Source organism: Gymnogyps californianus, chromosome 16 (genome assembly GCF_018139145.2).
Source record: "Gymnogyps californianus isolate 813 chromosome 16, ASM1813914v2, whole genome shotgun sequence".
NCBI lineage: Eukaryota > Metazoa > Chordata > Aves > Accipitriformes > Cathartidae > Gymnogyps > Gymnogyps californianus.
In genome coordinates this window covers 84927-99612 of record NC_059486.1, presented here as the reverse complement: position 1 = coordinate 99612, position 14686 = coordinate 84927, and the positions used below count along the sequence as shown (strand labels likewise).

At 59.0% G+C, this 14686-nt stretch overlaps 1 protein-coding gene across 2 annotated transcripts in view; it reads left to right on the top strand.

Moving 5' to 3' along the window:
- The window catches only part of LOC127022724 (membrane-anchored junction protein-like), a 30364-nt gene that overhangs the window by 4120 nt on the left and 11558 nt on the right, over positions 1–14686 (top strand). The window contains exons 1-3 of one of the 2 annotated variants that reach the window (XM_050906444.1): positions 9918–10341; positions 10484–10608; positions 14428–14473. In XM_050906444.1, coding sequence (XP_050762401.1) covers positions 10508–10608; positions 14428–14473 — 147 coding nt within the window. In that variant the 5' untranslated portion in view covers positions 9918–10341; positions 10484–10507. Of the gene's footprint in view, positions 1–9917; positions 10342–10483; positions 10609–14427; positions 14474–14686 lie in introns of those variants that run through there. The other variant, XM_050906445.1, reaches the window with a different exon arrangement.

Below are 14686 nucleotides of genomic sequence, written 5' to 3'. Positions count from 1 at the left end.
CCGGGGAAGAAGAAACACGTTGTCCAGGGGAGAAGAGAAAACCGAGGGAAGACCCTTGGCTTCCCACTTTCCCGCCGCCAGCAGCAGTGTCGGCGTGTGTGTGAGCTGTCTGCCTGGACAGCCCTGTGGCTCTCCCTTGGCATGGCTCGCGGCTCTTCTCTGCAGACATTACTGGGACCCTGGATGGATGTCCTGCTGCTGTGGGGATGAACAACAATCTCAAGAGGACTGCTGCAGCAGGCTCTGTCCTGGGAATGGGGAAGGGCGATGGAAGTGGGGGGTCAGGCTGGCTGCGGGCTGACAGTCGGGTCCCACTTTTTCACTAAGAGGTATTTATCCACCCAAAGACGTTCTTCCACCCGGCCAGGACAACGGGGACGCGGGGCACACCGAGCGGCTGCCACGGGACGGCCGGGGCACCAGGGCCGGGATCTCGGGGCAGCGCAGGAGGGGAGCGCTCCGCAGCTGCGTCCCCATTCGGGTCGGACCCCTCTGCCCTCCCCTCCTCTGCCTCCCCCTGCCCTCGCCTCTGCCCCGCTTGGGGCGAGCACAGTCGAGCCGTGCTGATCGGCCTCGTTGAGCGATCTGAGCATGGCGGAGCCCCCGACCTGTACCCCTCCTGCCAGCCCCGGCCACACATCTCACCGTCCCCTGCCCACATCTTGCCTGCTCCCCTCCCCAGCACTCCCCTCCCTATCCTGGGAATCACACGCGGAGTCAAGGGTCCCTACAGCAGAGGCCAGAAGGCCCGGGAGATGCCTGAAAGGAATTTTGCGTGCATCCCGGAAGAGAGAGTTTCCTTTAGAAAGCAAAGATGATCTCGGATAGCTTCCTTGGAGGAGTCTGGGCTGCGACCCGGATCTCAGGTCCCTAAAACACAGGTGAAAAGCCTGGAGATGCCTGGGAGGAATCTCGGGTGGATCCCGGAGGAGAAGCTTCCTTAAGGAGAAAATCATCTCGGGTAGCTTCCCTGGAGGAGTCTGGGGCTGCTACCCGGGATCTCAGGTGCTCCTCGAAAGGCAGAGAGGCCAAAAATCCTTCCTGGGAGATGCCTGGTGAGGAGTGAATCTCGGGTGGATCCCGGAGGAGAGAGCTTCCTTTAGAGAGGAAAATCATCTCGGGTAGCTTCCCTGGAGGAGTCTGGGGCTGCTACCCGGGATCTCAGGTCCCTCAAGAAGAGGTCAAAATCCTCCGGGAGATGCCTGGGAGGAATCTCGGGTGGATCCCGGAGGAGAGAGCTTCCTTTAAGGAGGAGAAATCATCTCGGGTAGCTTCCCTGGAGGAGTCTGGGGCTGCTACCCGGGATCTCAGCGGTCCCTAAAGAAGAGGTCAAATCCTCCGGGAGATGCCTGGGAGGAATCTCGGGTGGATCCCGGAGGAGAGAGCTTCCTTTAGAGAGAGAAATCATCTCGGGTAGCTTCCCTGGAGGAGTCTGGGGCTGCTACCCGGGATCTCAGGGTCCCTAAAGAAGAGGTCAAAAGCCTCCGGGAGATGCCTGGGAGGAATCTCGGTGGATCCCGGAGGAGAGAGCTTCCTTTAAGGAGAAAAATCATCTCGGGTAGCTTCCCTGGAGGAGTCTGGGGCTGCTACCCGGGATCTCAGGTCCCTAAAGAAGAGGTCAAAAGCCTCCGGGAGATGCCTGGAGGAATCTCGGGTGGATCCCGGAGGAGAGAGCTTCCTTTAAGGAGGAAAAATCATCTCGGGTAGCTTCCCTGGAGGAGTCTGGGGCTGCTACCCGGGATCTCAGGTCCCTAAAGAAGAGGTCAAAATCCTCCGGGAGATGCCTGGGAGGAATCTCGGGTGGATCCCGGAGGAGAGAGCTTCCTTTAGGAGGAAAATCATCTCGGGTAGCTTCCCTGGAGGAGTCTGGGGCTGCTACCCGGGATCTCAGGTCCCTAAAGCAAGAGGTCAAAAGCCTCCGGGAGATGCCTGGGAGGAATCTCGGGTGGATCCCGGAGGAGAGAGCTTCCTTTAGAGAGGAAAATCATCTCGGGTAGCTTCCCTGGAGGAGTCTGGGGCTGCTACCCGGGATCTCAGGTCCCTAAAGCAGAGGTCAAAATCCTCCGGGAGATGCCTGGGAGGAATCTCGGGTGGATCCCGGAGGAGAGAGCTTCCTTTAGGAGGAAAATCATCTCGGGTAGCTTCCCTGGAGGAGTCTGGGGCTGCTACCCGGGATCTCAGGTCCCTAAAGCAAGAGGTCAAAAGCCTCCGGGAGATGCCTGGGAGGAATCTCGGGTGGATCCCGGAGGAGAGAGCTTCCTTTAGAGGAGAAATCATCTCGGGTAGCTTCCCTGGAGGAGTCTGGGGCTGCTACCCGGGATCTCAGGTCCCTCAAGAAGAGGTCAAAATCCTCCGGGAGATGCCTGGGAGGAATCTCGGGTGGATCCCGGAGGAGAGAGCTTCCTTTAAGGAGAAGAAATCATCTCGGGTAGCTTCCCTGGAGGAGTCTGGGGCTGCTACCCGGGATCTCAGGTCCCTAAGAAGAGGTCAAAATCCTCCGGGAGATGCCTGGGAGGAATCTCGGGTGGATCCCGGAGGAGAGAGCTTCCTTTAAGGAGGAAAATCATCTCGGGTAGCTTCCCTGGAGGAGTCTGGGGCTGCTACCCGGGATCTCAGGTCCCTAAAGAAGAGGTCAAAATCCTCCGGGAGATGCCTGGGAGGAATCTCGGGTGGATCCCGGAGGAGAGAGCTTCCTTTAAGGAGGAAATCATCTCGGGTAGCTTCCCTGGAGGAGTCTGGGGCTGCTACCCGGGATCTCAGGTCCCTAAGAAGAGGTCAAAAGCCTCCGGGAGATGCCTGGGAGGAATCTCGGGTGGATCCCGGAGGAGAGAGCTTCCTTTAAGGAGAAAATCATCTCGGGTAGCTTCCCTGGAGGAGTCTGGGGCTGCTACCGGGATCTCAGGTCCCTCAAGAAGAGGTCAAAAGCCTCCGGGAGATGCCTGGGAGGAATCTCGGGTGGATCCCGGAGGAGAGAGCTTCCTTTAAGAGGAGAAATCATCTCGGGTAGCTTCCCTGGAGGAGTCTGGGGCTGCTACCCGGGATCTCAGGTCCCTAAAGAAGAGGTCAAAATCCTCCGGGAGATGCCTGGGAGGAATCTCGGGTGGATCCCGGAGGAGAGAGCTTCCTTTAAGGAGAAGAAATCATCTCGGGTAGCTTCCCTGGAGGAGTCTGGGGCTGCTACCCGGGATCTCAGGTCCCTAAGAAGAGGTCAAAATCCTCCGGGAGATGCCTGGGAGGAATCTCGGGTGGATCCCGGAGGAGAGAGCTTCCTTTAGAGAGAGAAATCATCTCGGGTAGCTTCCCTGGAGGAGTCTGGGGCTGCTACCCGGGATCTCAGGTCCCTCAAGAAGAGGTCAAAATCCTCCGGGAGATGCCTGGGAGGAATCTCGGGTGGATCCCGGAGGAGAGAGCTTCCTTTAAGGAGGAAAATCATCTCGGGTAGCTTCCCTGGAGGAGTCTGGGGCTGCTACCCGGGATCTCAGGTCCCTAAAGAAGAGGTCAAAATCCTCCGGGAGATGCCTGGGAGGAATCTCGGGTGGATCCGGAGGAGAGAGCTTCCTTTAGAGAGGAAATCATCTCGGGTAGCTTCCCTGGAGGAGTCTGGGGCTGCTACCCGGGATCTCAGGTCCCTAAGAAGAGGTCAAAATCCTCCGGGAGATGCCTGGGAGGAATCTCGGGTGGATCCCGGAGGAGAGAGCTTCCTTTAGAGAGGAGAAATCATCTCGGGTAGCTTCCCTGGAGGAGTCTGGGGCTGCTACCCGGGATCTCAGGTCCCTAAGAAGAGGTCAAAATCCTCCGGGAGATGCCTGGGAGGAATCTCGGGTGGATCCCGGAGGAGAGAGCTTCCTTTAGAGGAGGAAATCATCTCGGGTAGCTTCCCTGGAGGAGTCTGGGGCTGCTACCCGGGATCTCAGGTCCCTAAAGAAGAGGTCAAAATCCTCCGGGAGATGCCTGGGAGGAATCTCGGGTGGATCCCGGAGGAGAGAGCTTCCTTTAGGAGAAGAAATCATCTCGGGTAGCTTCCCTGGAGGAGTCTGGGGCTGCTACCCGGGATCTCAGGTCCCTAAAGAAGAGGTCAAAAGCCTCCGGGAGATGCCTGGGAGGAATCTCGGGTGGATCCCGGAGGAGAGAGCTTCCTTTAAGGAGAGAAATCATCTCGGGTAGCTTCCCTGGAGGAGTCTGGGGCTGCTACCCGGGATCTCAGGTCCCTAAAGAAGAGGTCAAAATCCTCCGGGAGATGCCTGGGAGGAATCTCGGGTGGATCCGGAGGAGAGAGCTTCCTTTAGAGAGGAGAAATCATCTCGGGTAGCTTCCCTGGAGGAGTCTGGGGCTGCTACCCGGGATCTCAGGTCCCTCAAGAAGAGGTCAAAATCCTCCGGGAGATGCCTGGGAGGAATCTCGGGTGGATCCCGGAGGAGAGAGCTTCCTTTAGAGAGAGAAATCATCTCGGGTAGCTTCCCTGGAGGAGTCTGGGGCTGCTACCCGGGATCTCAGGTCCCTCAAGAAGAGGTCAAAAGCCTCCGGGAGATGCCTGGGAGGAATCTCGGGTGGATCCCGGAGGAGAGAGTTCCTTTAGAGAGGAAATCATCTCGGGTAGCTTCCCTGGAGGAGTCTGGGGCTGCTACCCGGGATCTCAGGGTCCCTCAAGAAGAGGTCAAAATCCTCCGGGAGATGCCTGGGAGGAATCTCGGGTGGATCCCGGAGGAGAGAGCTTCCTTTAAGAGAAGAAATCATCTCGGGTAGCTTCCCTGGAGGAGTCTGGGGCTGCTACCGGGATCTCAGGTCCCTAAAGAAGAGGTCAAAATCCTCCGGGAGATGCCTGGGAGGAATCTCGGGTGGATCCCGGAGGAGAGAGCTTCCTTTAGAGAGAAATCATCTCGGGTAGCTTCCCTGGAGGAGTCTGGGGCTGCTACCCGGGATCTCAGGTCCCTAAAGAAGAGGTCAAAATCCTCCGGGAGATGCCTGGGAGGAATCTCGGGTGGATCCCGGAGGAGAGAGCTTCCTTTAGAGAGGAAAATCATCTCGGGTAGCTTCCCTGGAGGAGTCTGGGGCTGCTACCCGGGATCTCAGGTCCCTCAAGAAGAGGTCAAAAGCCTCCGGGAGATGCCTGGGAGGAATCTCGGGTGGATCCCGGAGGAGAGAGCTTCCTTTAAGGAGGAAAATCATCTCGGGTAGCTTCCCTGGAGGAGTCTGGGGCTGCTACCCGGGATCTCAGGTCCCTAAAGAAGAGGTCAAAAGCCTCCGGGAGATGCCTGGGAGGAATCTCGGGTGGATCCCGGAGGAGAGAGCTTCCTTTAGAGAGAGAAATCATCTCGGGTAGCTTCCCTGGAGGAGTCTGGGGCTGCTACCCGGGATCTCAGGTCCCTAAAGAAGAGGTCAAAACCTCCGGGAGATGCCTGGGAGGAATCTCGGGTGGATCCCGGAGGAGAGAGCTTCCTTTAAGGAGAAAAATCATCTCGGGTAGCTTCCCTGGAGGAGTCTGGGGCTGCTACCCGGGATCTCAGGTCCCTAAAGAAGGTCAAAATCCTCCGGGAGATGCCTGGGAGGAATCTCGGGTGGATCCCGGAGGAGAGAGCTTCCTTTAAGGAGAGAAATCATCTCGGGTAGCTTCCCTGGAGGAGTCTGGGGCTGCTACCGGGATCTCAGGTCCCTAAAGAAGAGGTCAAAATCCTCCGGGAGATGCCTGGGAGGAATCTCGGGTGGATCCCGGAGGAGAGAGCTTCCTTTAAGAGAGAGAAATCATCTCGGGTAGCTTCCCTGGAGGAGTCTGGGGCTGCTACCCGGGATCTCAGGTCCTCAAGAAGAGGTCAAAAGCCTCCGGGAGATGCCTGGGAGGAATCTCGGGTGGATCCCGGAGGAGAGAGCTTCCTTTAGAGACAGAAATCATCTCGGGTAGCTTCCCTGGAGGAGTCTGGGGCTGCTACCCGGGATCTCAGGTCCCTGAAGAATAGGTCAAAATCCTCCGGGAGATGCCTGGGAGGAATCTCGGGTGGATCCCGGAGGAGAGAGCTTCCTTTAGGAGGAGAAATCATCTCGGGTAGCTTCCCTGGAGGAGTCTGGGGCTGCTACCCGGGATCTCAGGTCCCAAGAAGAGGTCAAAAGCCTCCGGGAGATGCCTGGGAGGAGTCTCGGGTGAATCCCGGAGGAGAGAGCTTCATTTAAAGAGAAAAGTGATCTCGGGTATCTTCCTTGCAGGAGTCTGGGGCTGCTACGCGGAATATCCAGGCTATATAAGAAAAGGTCAGAGCCTGTCTCAGCTGGATCCTGGTGGAGAGAGTTTCCTTTAAACTAGGCCCAACAGCTCAGGCAGTTGCCCGAGAGGAACCCTTGGTGGCCACCTGGGATGACAGAGACCTGCCAGCAGCAGAAACCTGTCTCAGGTCTCCGTGCTTGGAAGCCCCTGAGATGCCTCCAGGGAAGAGAGGGAAGGGGCTGGGCAGTACTGGTGTCCCCTGGAGCCATGGCAGCCCCGGGGAGCCAGGCAGCAAGTCTTGCTCACATGCTCAGGAACAGCCGGCCGCCAGTTCTGGGGTCAGGAAGGAGTTTTTTCCCCGGGCAGATTGGCACAGGTCCCGGGGGTTTTTTCGCCTTCCTCTGCAGCATCGAGCACGGCCCCTTGCCAGGGCTCCTCGGGGCCTTTTCTGGCCAGCGATTCCCTGCTCTTGCAGGACCAGGAGTCCAGCTGTGCCCTCCATCCCTCCGCCTCTCTTCCCTGTGCCAGCCTGGCAGGGGAACCGCAAGGACCTCCAGGCATGAGGTCACCTGGGGGTCTTCTGCCCTCTGCAAAACACGGCCCGCTTGGAAAGGCTGCAGGCGCGATGCTCCGTCAGGAAGGAGCCGCCGCTTGCCGCCCGGCCGTGCCTGCAATAAAAGCGGAGCCTTGGTCTCCTCTGCCGGAGTTGCTGGTTGTGTCTCGTCTGTCCTGGTCGCAGCCCGAGAGCATCTCCGCCGGCCCGGGCCTGATCCTGTTCCTCGGGCCCAGGGCTGCGCCTGCACACCCTGCCCGCTCCGGGGGGGTCTGGCAGCCTCTGCCCTGCGGGGCGGCAGGGAGGGAGGGAGGGAGGGAGGAGGGAGGGGAGCAGCTCTGCCCCCCCAGCCTGGCCAGCACCCAGCCCTTTCCTCCAGGGAGCGGCCGGGTCTGCCGTGGCCGTGCTGACCTCCAGCCCGGAGGGTTGGTCGGTGCTGCCAGCAGCAGGAGGAGCTGCTCTCCGGGAGAGCGCTCCAGCCTGGCCCCCTGCACCCCGTCCCGGGGGCCCCCGCCGGCTCGGCCTGGGGATGCCCGAGGGCTGCCCCTCTGCCTGCTCCCGTGGGGACCCGCTCACGGACCTGTTGGCCCGGCGCTTCTGCCCCTCGGGCCCTGCCGGTGCCTCCACAGCCTCCCACGGAGCAAGTCCCACCCGCTCCCTGGAACCAGCCCCGGCCCCTGCCCGCAGCCACCGGGAGCCCCCCGGCCCCCTCCGCGCCCAGACCTGCCCCGCCGCTCCGCCGGGCCTCCCGCCGCGCAGCCGAGCCACAGCCGAAGCCGAGCCGAGTCGAGGCGAGACGAGCCGAGTCTAGCCGAGCCGAGCCCAGCCGAGCCGAGTCGAGCCCAGCCGAGGGGAACTGAGCCCAGCCGAGCCCCGCGGAGCCCCGCGGAGCCGAGCCGAGACCAGCCGAGACCAGCCGAGTCGAGCCGAGCCCAGCCGAGCCCAGCCGAGCCGAGCCGACCGAGCCGAACGGCCTTCGAGCCGAGCGGAGCCGAGCCCAGCCGAGCCGAGCGGAGCGGGCAGGCAGGGCGGGCAGGGCGGGCAGCGCTGCCTGCGGGCGCGGTGCGGCTCCTCCAGCCGCAGGGGACGGTGGGCAGGAACCGGCCCCTCGGCACCGCGCACCGGGCGCTGCAGCTCCTCGTCCTGCTCCGCTCCGGCGGGGGAGCGCGGAGACCTCCTGCCCACGGCAGGGGTAGGTGGGCAGATGGAGAGGGCCACTGCCAGGGGCCGGGGAGCGGGGGAGCGACCCGGGGGGGGGTCCCTGTGTCTCTGGCAGCGATCGCCCTGATGACAAGGACACCGAGGCAACGGGACGGAGCCGGTTCCCGTCGTCCCGGCGCTCTCTGGAGGCACCCAGTGCCAGCCAGGACTAAGGCTGCGCCAGCCCTCGGCTGCACCCGCGGCAGACTTCGCCTTGTGCTCAGCGCTGCTGGCCAGCCTGTCCCTGCCGCCGGGCTCGTTAGCCAGCCGCCTCTGGGCTAGCCCCGCTCTCGGGACGGTGCATCCCACGCGTGAAGCGTCGCCCGGCCAGTGGAGCAGCTGCGGCGCGTTTTCCTCCTCCCGCTGCTGCCGCTGCTGCCGCTGCTGCCGTCCGGGCGCTGTCCGCGGCGGTTTCCCTCGCGGGTCTCCGCTGGTCTCTGCCCGCAGGACGTGACCCCTCGGGCTGCGTTTGTGCAGCCCTGCCCCGCACGCTGGGGCTGGAAAGCAGCGCGATCCTGCTGCAGCTGCCGCGGGGACAAACCCACGGGGGAGAAGGGGTGGGCTGGGGTGCGGGTGGGTGCCGCGGGAGGACAGCGGGGCTGGGTGGGCTCTGGGCAGCACCGCCCGGGGCTGTCCCTGGCGGGGGTCTTCGCGGGCCGGCCCCCGGGGGTGTTGGAGGGTGCCGGTGCCTGCTGCTGCAGGGAGGAGCGGAGGAGCTGGCAGAAGGAGCCGGACAGGAGCGTGAGGAAGGGCGGCTGCCCGGCTTCGTGCTCCCCGGGGACACTCGGAGCTCCCAAGGGGCCGGGCCGGGCTTCCCCCCTGCTCCCCCCCATTTTTGTCACCATTTGCGCTCTGACTTCACGTTGCACTTACTTAGGTGTCTATTGGACCAGCTTTGTTTCCCGCCCTGCAAAGGTGACACTGGCTTTCCTGGAACAGATGAACAGGACTCTTTTCGGGAGCTGAGAGCAGAAACCCCACGGGTTTTGGCATTCGGATCTTCCCAGCTTGCTCCCGCCAGCACCCGAGGGGACTATGGATTTTGTGGAGCACCACTGGGACATTACTGTCAGGGAGAGTGGTTGTTCCTGTTTGCGGACAAATGTGGAGGAATGGAAATATCTGCGGGAATCTTTGCAGGAAAGGTGCCTAAAACGAGAAAAGGCAAACCTGACACGATTGCGATCTGGGAGAGCAAGGGGTGAGCTACCAGGGCCGCTGTCAAGGGCCTGTCATCAGGCACCAGCGTGAACGTTGACTTGAGAGGCCTGGGCACAGCCCAGACCCCTTTGCAAGCAGTTGCAAGCCCTGCCACAAGCTAAAGGCCAACTCCGCTGATGCTTTGGGCTCACACTGGAACCCAAAGCGCTCCGAGCCCCAAAATGCAGCCGCCTCTGAGGTGCAGCAGCAGCAGCAGCAGCAGCAGCAGCAGCAGCAGCAGCAGCAGCAGCAGCAGCAGCAGCAGCAGCAGCAGCCAGTGCAGAGCAGCCCGCGGCCGTGGGGAGCTGGGGCAGAGCGTGGGGGGAGCCGCGCTCGGCTGGGCTCGGCTGGGCTCGGCTGGGCTCGGCTCGGCTCGTTTCGGCTCGGCTCGGCTCGGCTTGGTTCGGCTCGGCTCGGCTCGTCTGGGCTGGGCTGGGCTGGGCGCGGCTGGGCTCGGCTCGGCTGGGCTCGGTTTGGCTCGGCTCCGTTCGGGTCGGCTCGCTTCCGTTCGGGTCGGCTCGGCTCGGTTCGGCTCGGCTCGGCTCGGCCCGGCCCCGGCTGAGGCAAGGGCGGGCGGCGGGCGCGGCGGGGCCGGTGGCCGTGGCGGGGGCTCCTCCGCTTCGGCGGAGCGGCGGGCTGCCCGGTGGTCGCCAGCGCCGGGGCTGCCCGGGGGCCTCGCAGGCCGGCAGCGGGGCTGAGGAGGCGGCGGCATCTCCCCTCTCGGCAGGCCGGGGCGCTGGGCCGGCGTCCGCGGCGGGTCCCGGCCTTGCCCCGGCAGGCCCGGCCGGCCCCGGCCCGTCCCTCCCGGCCCCGGGGCTGCGGGGGCGGCCGGGGACTGCCTCCCGCTGGCGGCTGTCCGGCGGAGGGAGGCCGGGGGGCAGCGGGGAGGCGTGCGGGTGTGGAGAGAAACGAGCTCCTCCTGGCTGGACCCGCGGGGGCTGCAGGGACCCGCAGCAGGCGGGGGTGTCCCTCACGGCCTGGTGTCGGTCACGGGCTGCGACACGGTCCTGCGCGGGCTTTCTTGGCAGCCCCCGGGGCGAGAGGCCTGTGGAGCTTCGGGGACGTGGGGAGTGACATTTCCCGAGCAGCGGAGCCGCAGGCGGGGTAGCCGTCCGCTCCGAGTCCGTCCTCTCCTCCTGCTCCAAGCTGCCCTGCGGTCCTGGAACGGACACTTGAATCAGCCGTTTTCTGACGGGTAGGAGATACCGGTGGGCAATCTGTTCTCTCTGCAGATGGCCTCTCGAGGAGAAACTGCCTGTCACCTTTTCTTCGGTATGACAGAAGGCGATCCGGTGAAGGGGTTTAGTAATGGGCCTTTGACTCTCCTGCTTCCCTAGGCTGGCATTCCGGGAGCAAGAAGGATGTCGTTGAAGCCATTTACCTCTCCGTTGCCTGAAACAAGGTTTCTTCGTGCGGGCAGGCTGGTGTACAAGTTTAAAATCCGGTACGGCAACTTCAACAGGTGAGCATGTGAAAGCTGCACAGTCAGCCTGCAGTTTGATGGCTGCACGTGGCAGGGAGTTAATACGAAACCCTCAAGTCAGATCTCGGGGGCTCCTCATTTCCTGCCTTCTTTCACTGACGTGAGTGTCACTTAAAAGTTGCTACTGCACTTGCACAGGCTGAGCGTTGGCCTGAGAGAGTCCTGTGAGGTGTAAAAAATGCTCCTGCTTCACTGCCATGGGTGGATTTTGTGCTTCAGTGGAAAAAGAGGCCGGTTTTACGGACAGGATTTTGACATTTGGTGAGTGTTTAACTGAGGAGCTTTGTAGCGGTTTAACCCCAGCCGACAACTAAGCCCCACGCGGCCGCTCACGCACTGCCCCGCAGTGGGATGAGGGAGAGAATCGGAAGGGTAAAAGTCAGACAATTCATGGGCTGAGATAAAGACAGTTTAATAAGTAAAGCAAAAGCCGTGCACGCACGCAAGCAAAGCAAACTGGGGAATTCATTCACTGCTTCCCATCGGCGGGCAGGTGTTTCGTCTCCAGGAAAGCAGGGCTCCATCACGCCTAACGGTTACTTGGGAAGACAAATGCCATAATGCCGAACATCCCCCCTTCCTTCTCCTTCCCCCAGTTTTACTGCTGAGCGTGACGTCCTATGGTCCGGAATATCCCTTGGGTCAGCTGGGGTCAGCCGTCCCAGCCCTGTCCCCTCCCAACTCCTTGTGCACCCCCAGCCTACTCGCTGGTGGGGCGGTGTGAGGAGCAGAAGAGGCCTTGACGCTGTGTGAGCACTGCTCAGCAGTAACTAAGAAGTCCCTGTGTTACCAACCCTGTTTCCAGCACAAATCCAAAACACAGCCCCATCCAAGCTACTGTGGAGAAAATTAGCTCTATCCCAGTCAAAACCAGCACAGCCGTGGAGCTCTGTACTCAAAGTACGTACTTATTTCTTGGGCCGTCTGCTGTTAGCAATGTGCCTTTTGCTGGCCTTGCAATCTGGCGCTCGAGCGTGGATGTAGAAAGAGCCGTTGGGAACTCTCCCTGGCTGCTGGCAGGAGATGTCTGTTGTGCTCTCGGGGCTTTTTCTCTCTCAAGGTTCCCTTTCCGCTGCCACTCCTCTTTCAAATGCGTTTGTGACAAACCTGTCCTGTTGTTTGGAAGCAACAGCGTGCCTCTCCTGCAGGCAGAGGGGCTGAGCAGGGCTTGTAGGATAAGTCTAGAAGGCACTGTAGTGGCAAGCCTGAGAAACGGGAGGGAAGGGAGAGGATTTGAGTCTGTGGTACTGCTGGCATGCAAGCCTTTGGGTGTGCAGGGGACAATGAACAGGAGGGTCGTGGGAGGTAACAGTTGTGCGGTAAGCCTCAAATAGGAAGTTCCAGTTAGTAGCCAGCAAAGTGACTGGAGCCCAGGGTGCTGAGTAGTCTGGTCAGATGGGGAAGATGTAAAGCAAGTAAAGAGGGTGATCTTTTAGAGGTGAAAAAAAGACTTTCCCTGAGGGTATTGCCCTGGAGGAATCTGCTTGTGTCTGCTGGTCAGACACACCGAGATGATGGGCAAGGGCTTTTGCGAGTGGGCAAAACCTTGAGCAGCTCACTCAAGGAGCTGTGGAGCTTTTAATGTGAGAGGGCACTCAGAATCCTGGAGGCTGCGGGCTATAATAAGCCCAGAAGTTTGAGCTGCTCTGGCAGAAGGAGCTGGAGCTGCTCAGGTTTAAGGGTAGCGTTCCAAACCAGGTTGCTTCTAGATTGTGTCCTGCTGAAGGAGTGTTCTGTAGGGCTCAAAGTTGGTCTGAAACTTTAGGAGTTGTTGCTGTCTCAGCCTCTGGTAAGTAGTTAATAATGATAGCATTCATAAGTAGTCATAAAAAAACCCCAAAGCCGTGGCTCAGCATCATCTGGCTCCCTGTGTACATCCTTCAAGGCTGCGATCGTCATCAGACAGCAGTGCAAGGTTGATGCCCTCACAGGCTTTTGGAAGTCTTATAAACTGTTGAGGTTAAATCTCTTTTCAGATGGTGGCAAACCTGCAGAAAGTAGGACTGAGCTCCTTTTGAGTCAGCAAGTGTCCCTGCATCAGAGAAACAGAACGGCGTTGTGCCATCCCGAAAACCCTGTTTTCATGCCAAAATGCCCTAGAGAGTGACTCAAGCATCTGCCCAGAGAGTGGTTTTATGAGTGTGAATGGATTTCCCTTTGCAGTCAGATGTGCACAGACATTGCCAGAGCCTGGGTTTACTCTGGAAGTGACTCTTGTTAGCTGCAGAAGAGTTGAAGAGAATGCGCTACGAACATGATGCCAGTTAGGCTGTCTGCAGACCTGAAGCTACGTTAAATCTCGTGCCACGCTTGTCTCCTTTTTCCTTTGTCGAAGTAGGCTGGCTCTTTGAAATTCTGTTGCGTGACTTTATTTTGGGATGAATTGAAACGCAATCGTTTCTTTAGCTTTGCTTATTAGCGTGTTGCTGGAATAGTGTCGGACCCAGGAGGATTAACCTTCCTCCTTGTTTTGTTCTCTGTGTTGATTTTGGAGAGGAAGGTGTGTGGTCTGTCGTGTGGTGTCGTGTAGTGTTGAGAAGATCCTTGAAATGTTGCTGACGCAGCTCTTTCCCTCAGTGCAATCCCTTTGGAAGGCACTGCCAGTAGTGTGCGGAGGTTTCTGAACAGCCTGCAGGTGTTTGGTCTCCTGATGGGAAAGAGAGCACCGCATTTGTTTGAGTTTGGCAGTCTGTCATTGCCCCTGCATGCCTCACGGTTTGTGTGCCTTGCAACATCAGTTCTTGCAATTCATTGTTATACTTGAGGGAACAGGACACGAGACACTTGCGGCACCTTTTGTATTTCATCATAACTTCTGGAATTGGCAGCGAGCTCATCGAGTCGGTCTTCACATCAACGTGGTCAAACGTAGCAGAAGCAACTCCTTTGACAGCGAAACTCGTGAAGCTCTTCCCCATCGTGTCATGGTTGTGGTGAACAGGGGGTACTTGTTCAAAGGATCTGGATTCCCTCCCAATTCATAAGAGAGTAAAGGAGTAAGTCCTAAGTGCGTACACAGCCTTCTGCCCAAGGCAATGCTATCCGTCAGCCTGCAGATTTGGGAAGTGAAACTCCTTTTGCCCACAATAAGACGGTGACCGATCAGAGAGAATACTTGCATGCCGTAATTCCTTACACTCCGCTGCATTTACTTCTTTCCAAGTGACATTGGTGTGATTTGTTTACTTTTTAATGGGTTTGGATTTTCTTTAAGACCTCCTCTCTCCCTGTGCATTTTCTTGTTGGGCGATGCCTAGCAGCAAACAACTTCTGAGCAGCTGGCTTACAAAAGATGTAGTTAATATTTGGGAACACAGTTTGATGCAGGCAGTACACAACTCCCAGCATCACAGGGCCTAGCTCCAATGCTGTGAAGGCCCATTCCTCTGCAGGTTTGCACCGTGGAGGGGATTAAGAGACACGTCCTGCCGGTTCCTTCTTTTAGTCCCTTGAGTAGAATGGCATCGCGATAGGCTGGAAGACAGAGGCGCTGGTTTGAGGGCACCTTGTCAAAAACCCAATCCTACAGGTTACTGAGGATCGACTGAAAAGATCGGATCTCTCATCCCTTGTATCCTCAGACACGCAAAAGACAAGTGGGCAGAAAAGTGAAAAGAAACAGTCCTGGTGGAATAATGGATGGTTTTTAAGAACCATAAATTATGAATTCATCTGCCTGCTGAGTGTTTTCTCTGTGCAGCGGGAGTGATGTTTTGTTGCTGTTTAAACTCTTACAACAAGTGGAGCTCCATTGCTTTTTGATTGGGGTGGGACTAACTCTCTCTGTTTGTTTCACAGCGCTCCTGATCTCGACAACACTGCAAGTGCTGCCAAGGAGTTAGAGGTAGGAGACGAAGCAGGTCCATGGGACCTTAGCTGAATGTTAGGCCGAGCAAATCTTTTGTTCGTTGTGGGACTGAGGACATTTTGTCAAACGCAACGTTTCAAGTGAGGGTAACGGGGAACTTCTCTGGAGAGTACGAGGGTGAAAAAATGACGGAAACGAGAAATGTCATCAAGAGGCAGCATTGGCGTAGACGAGCAATGCTTTTATCTG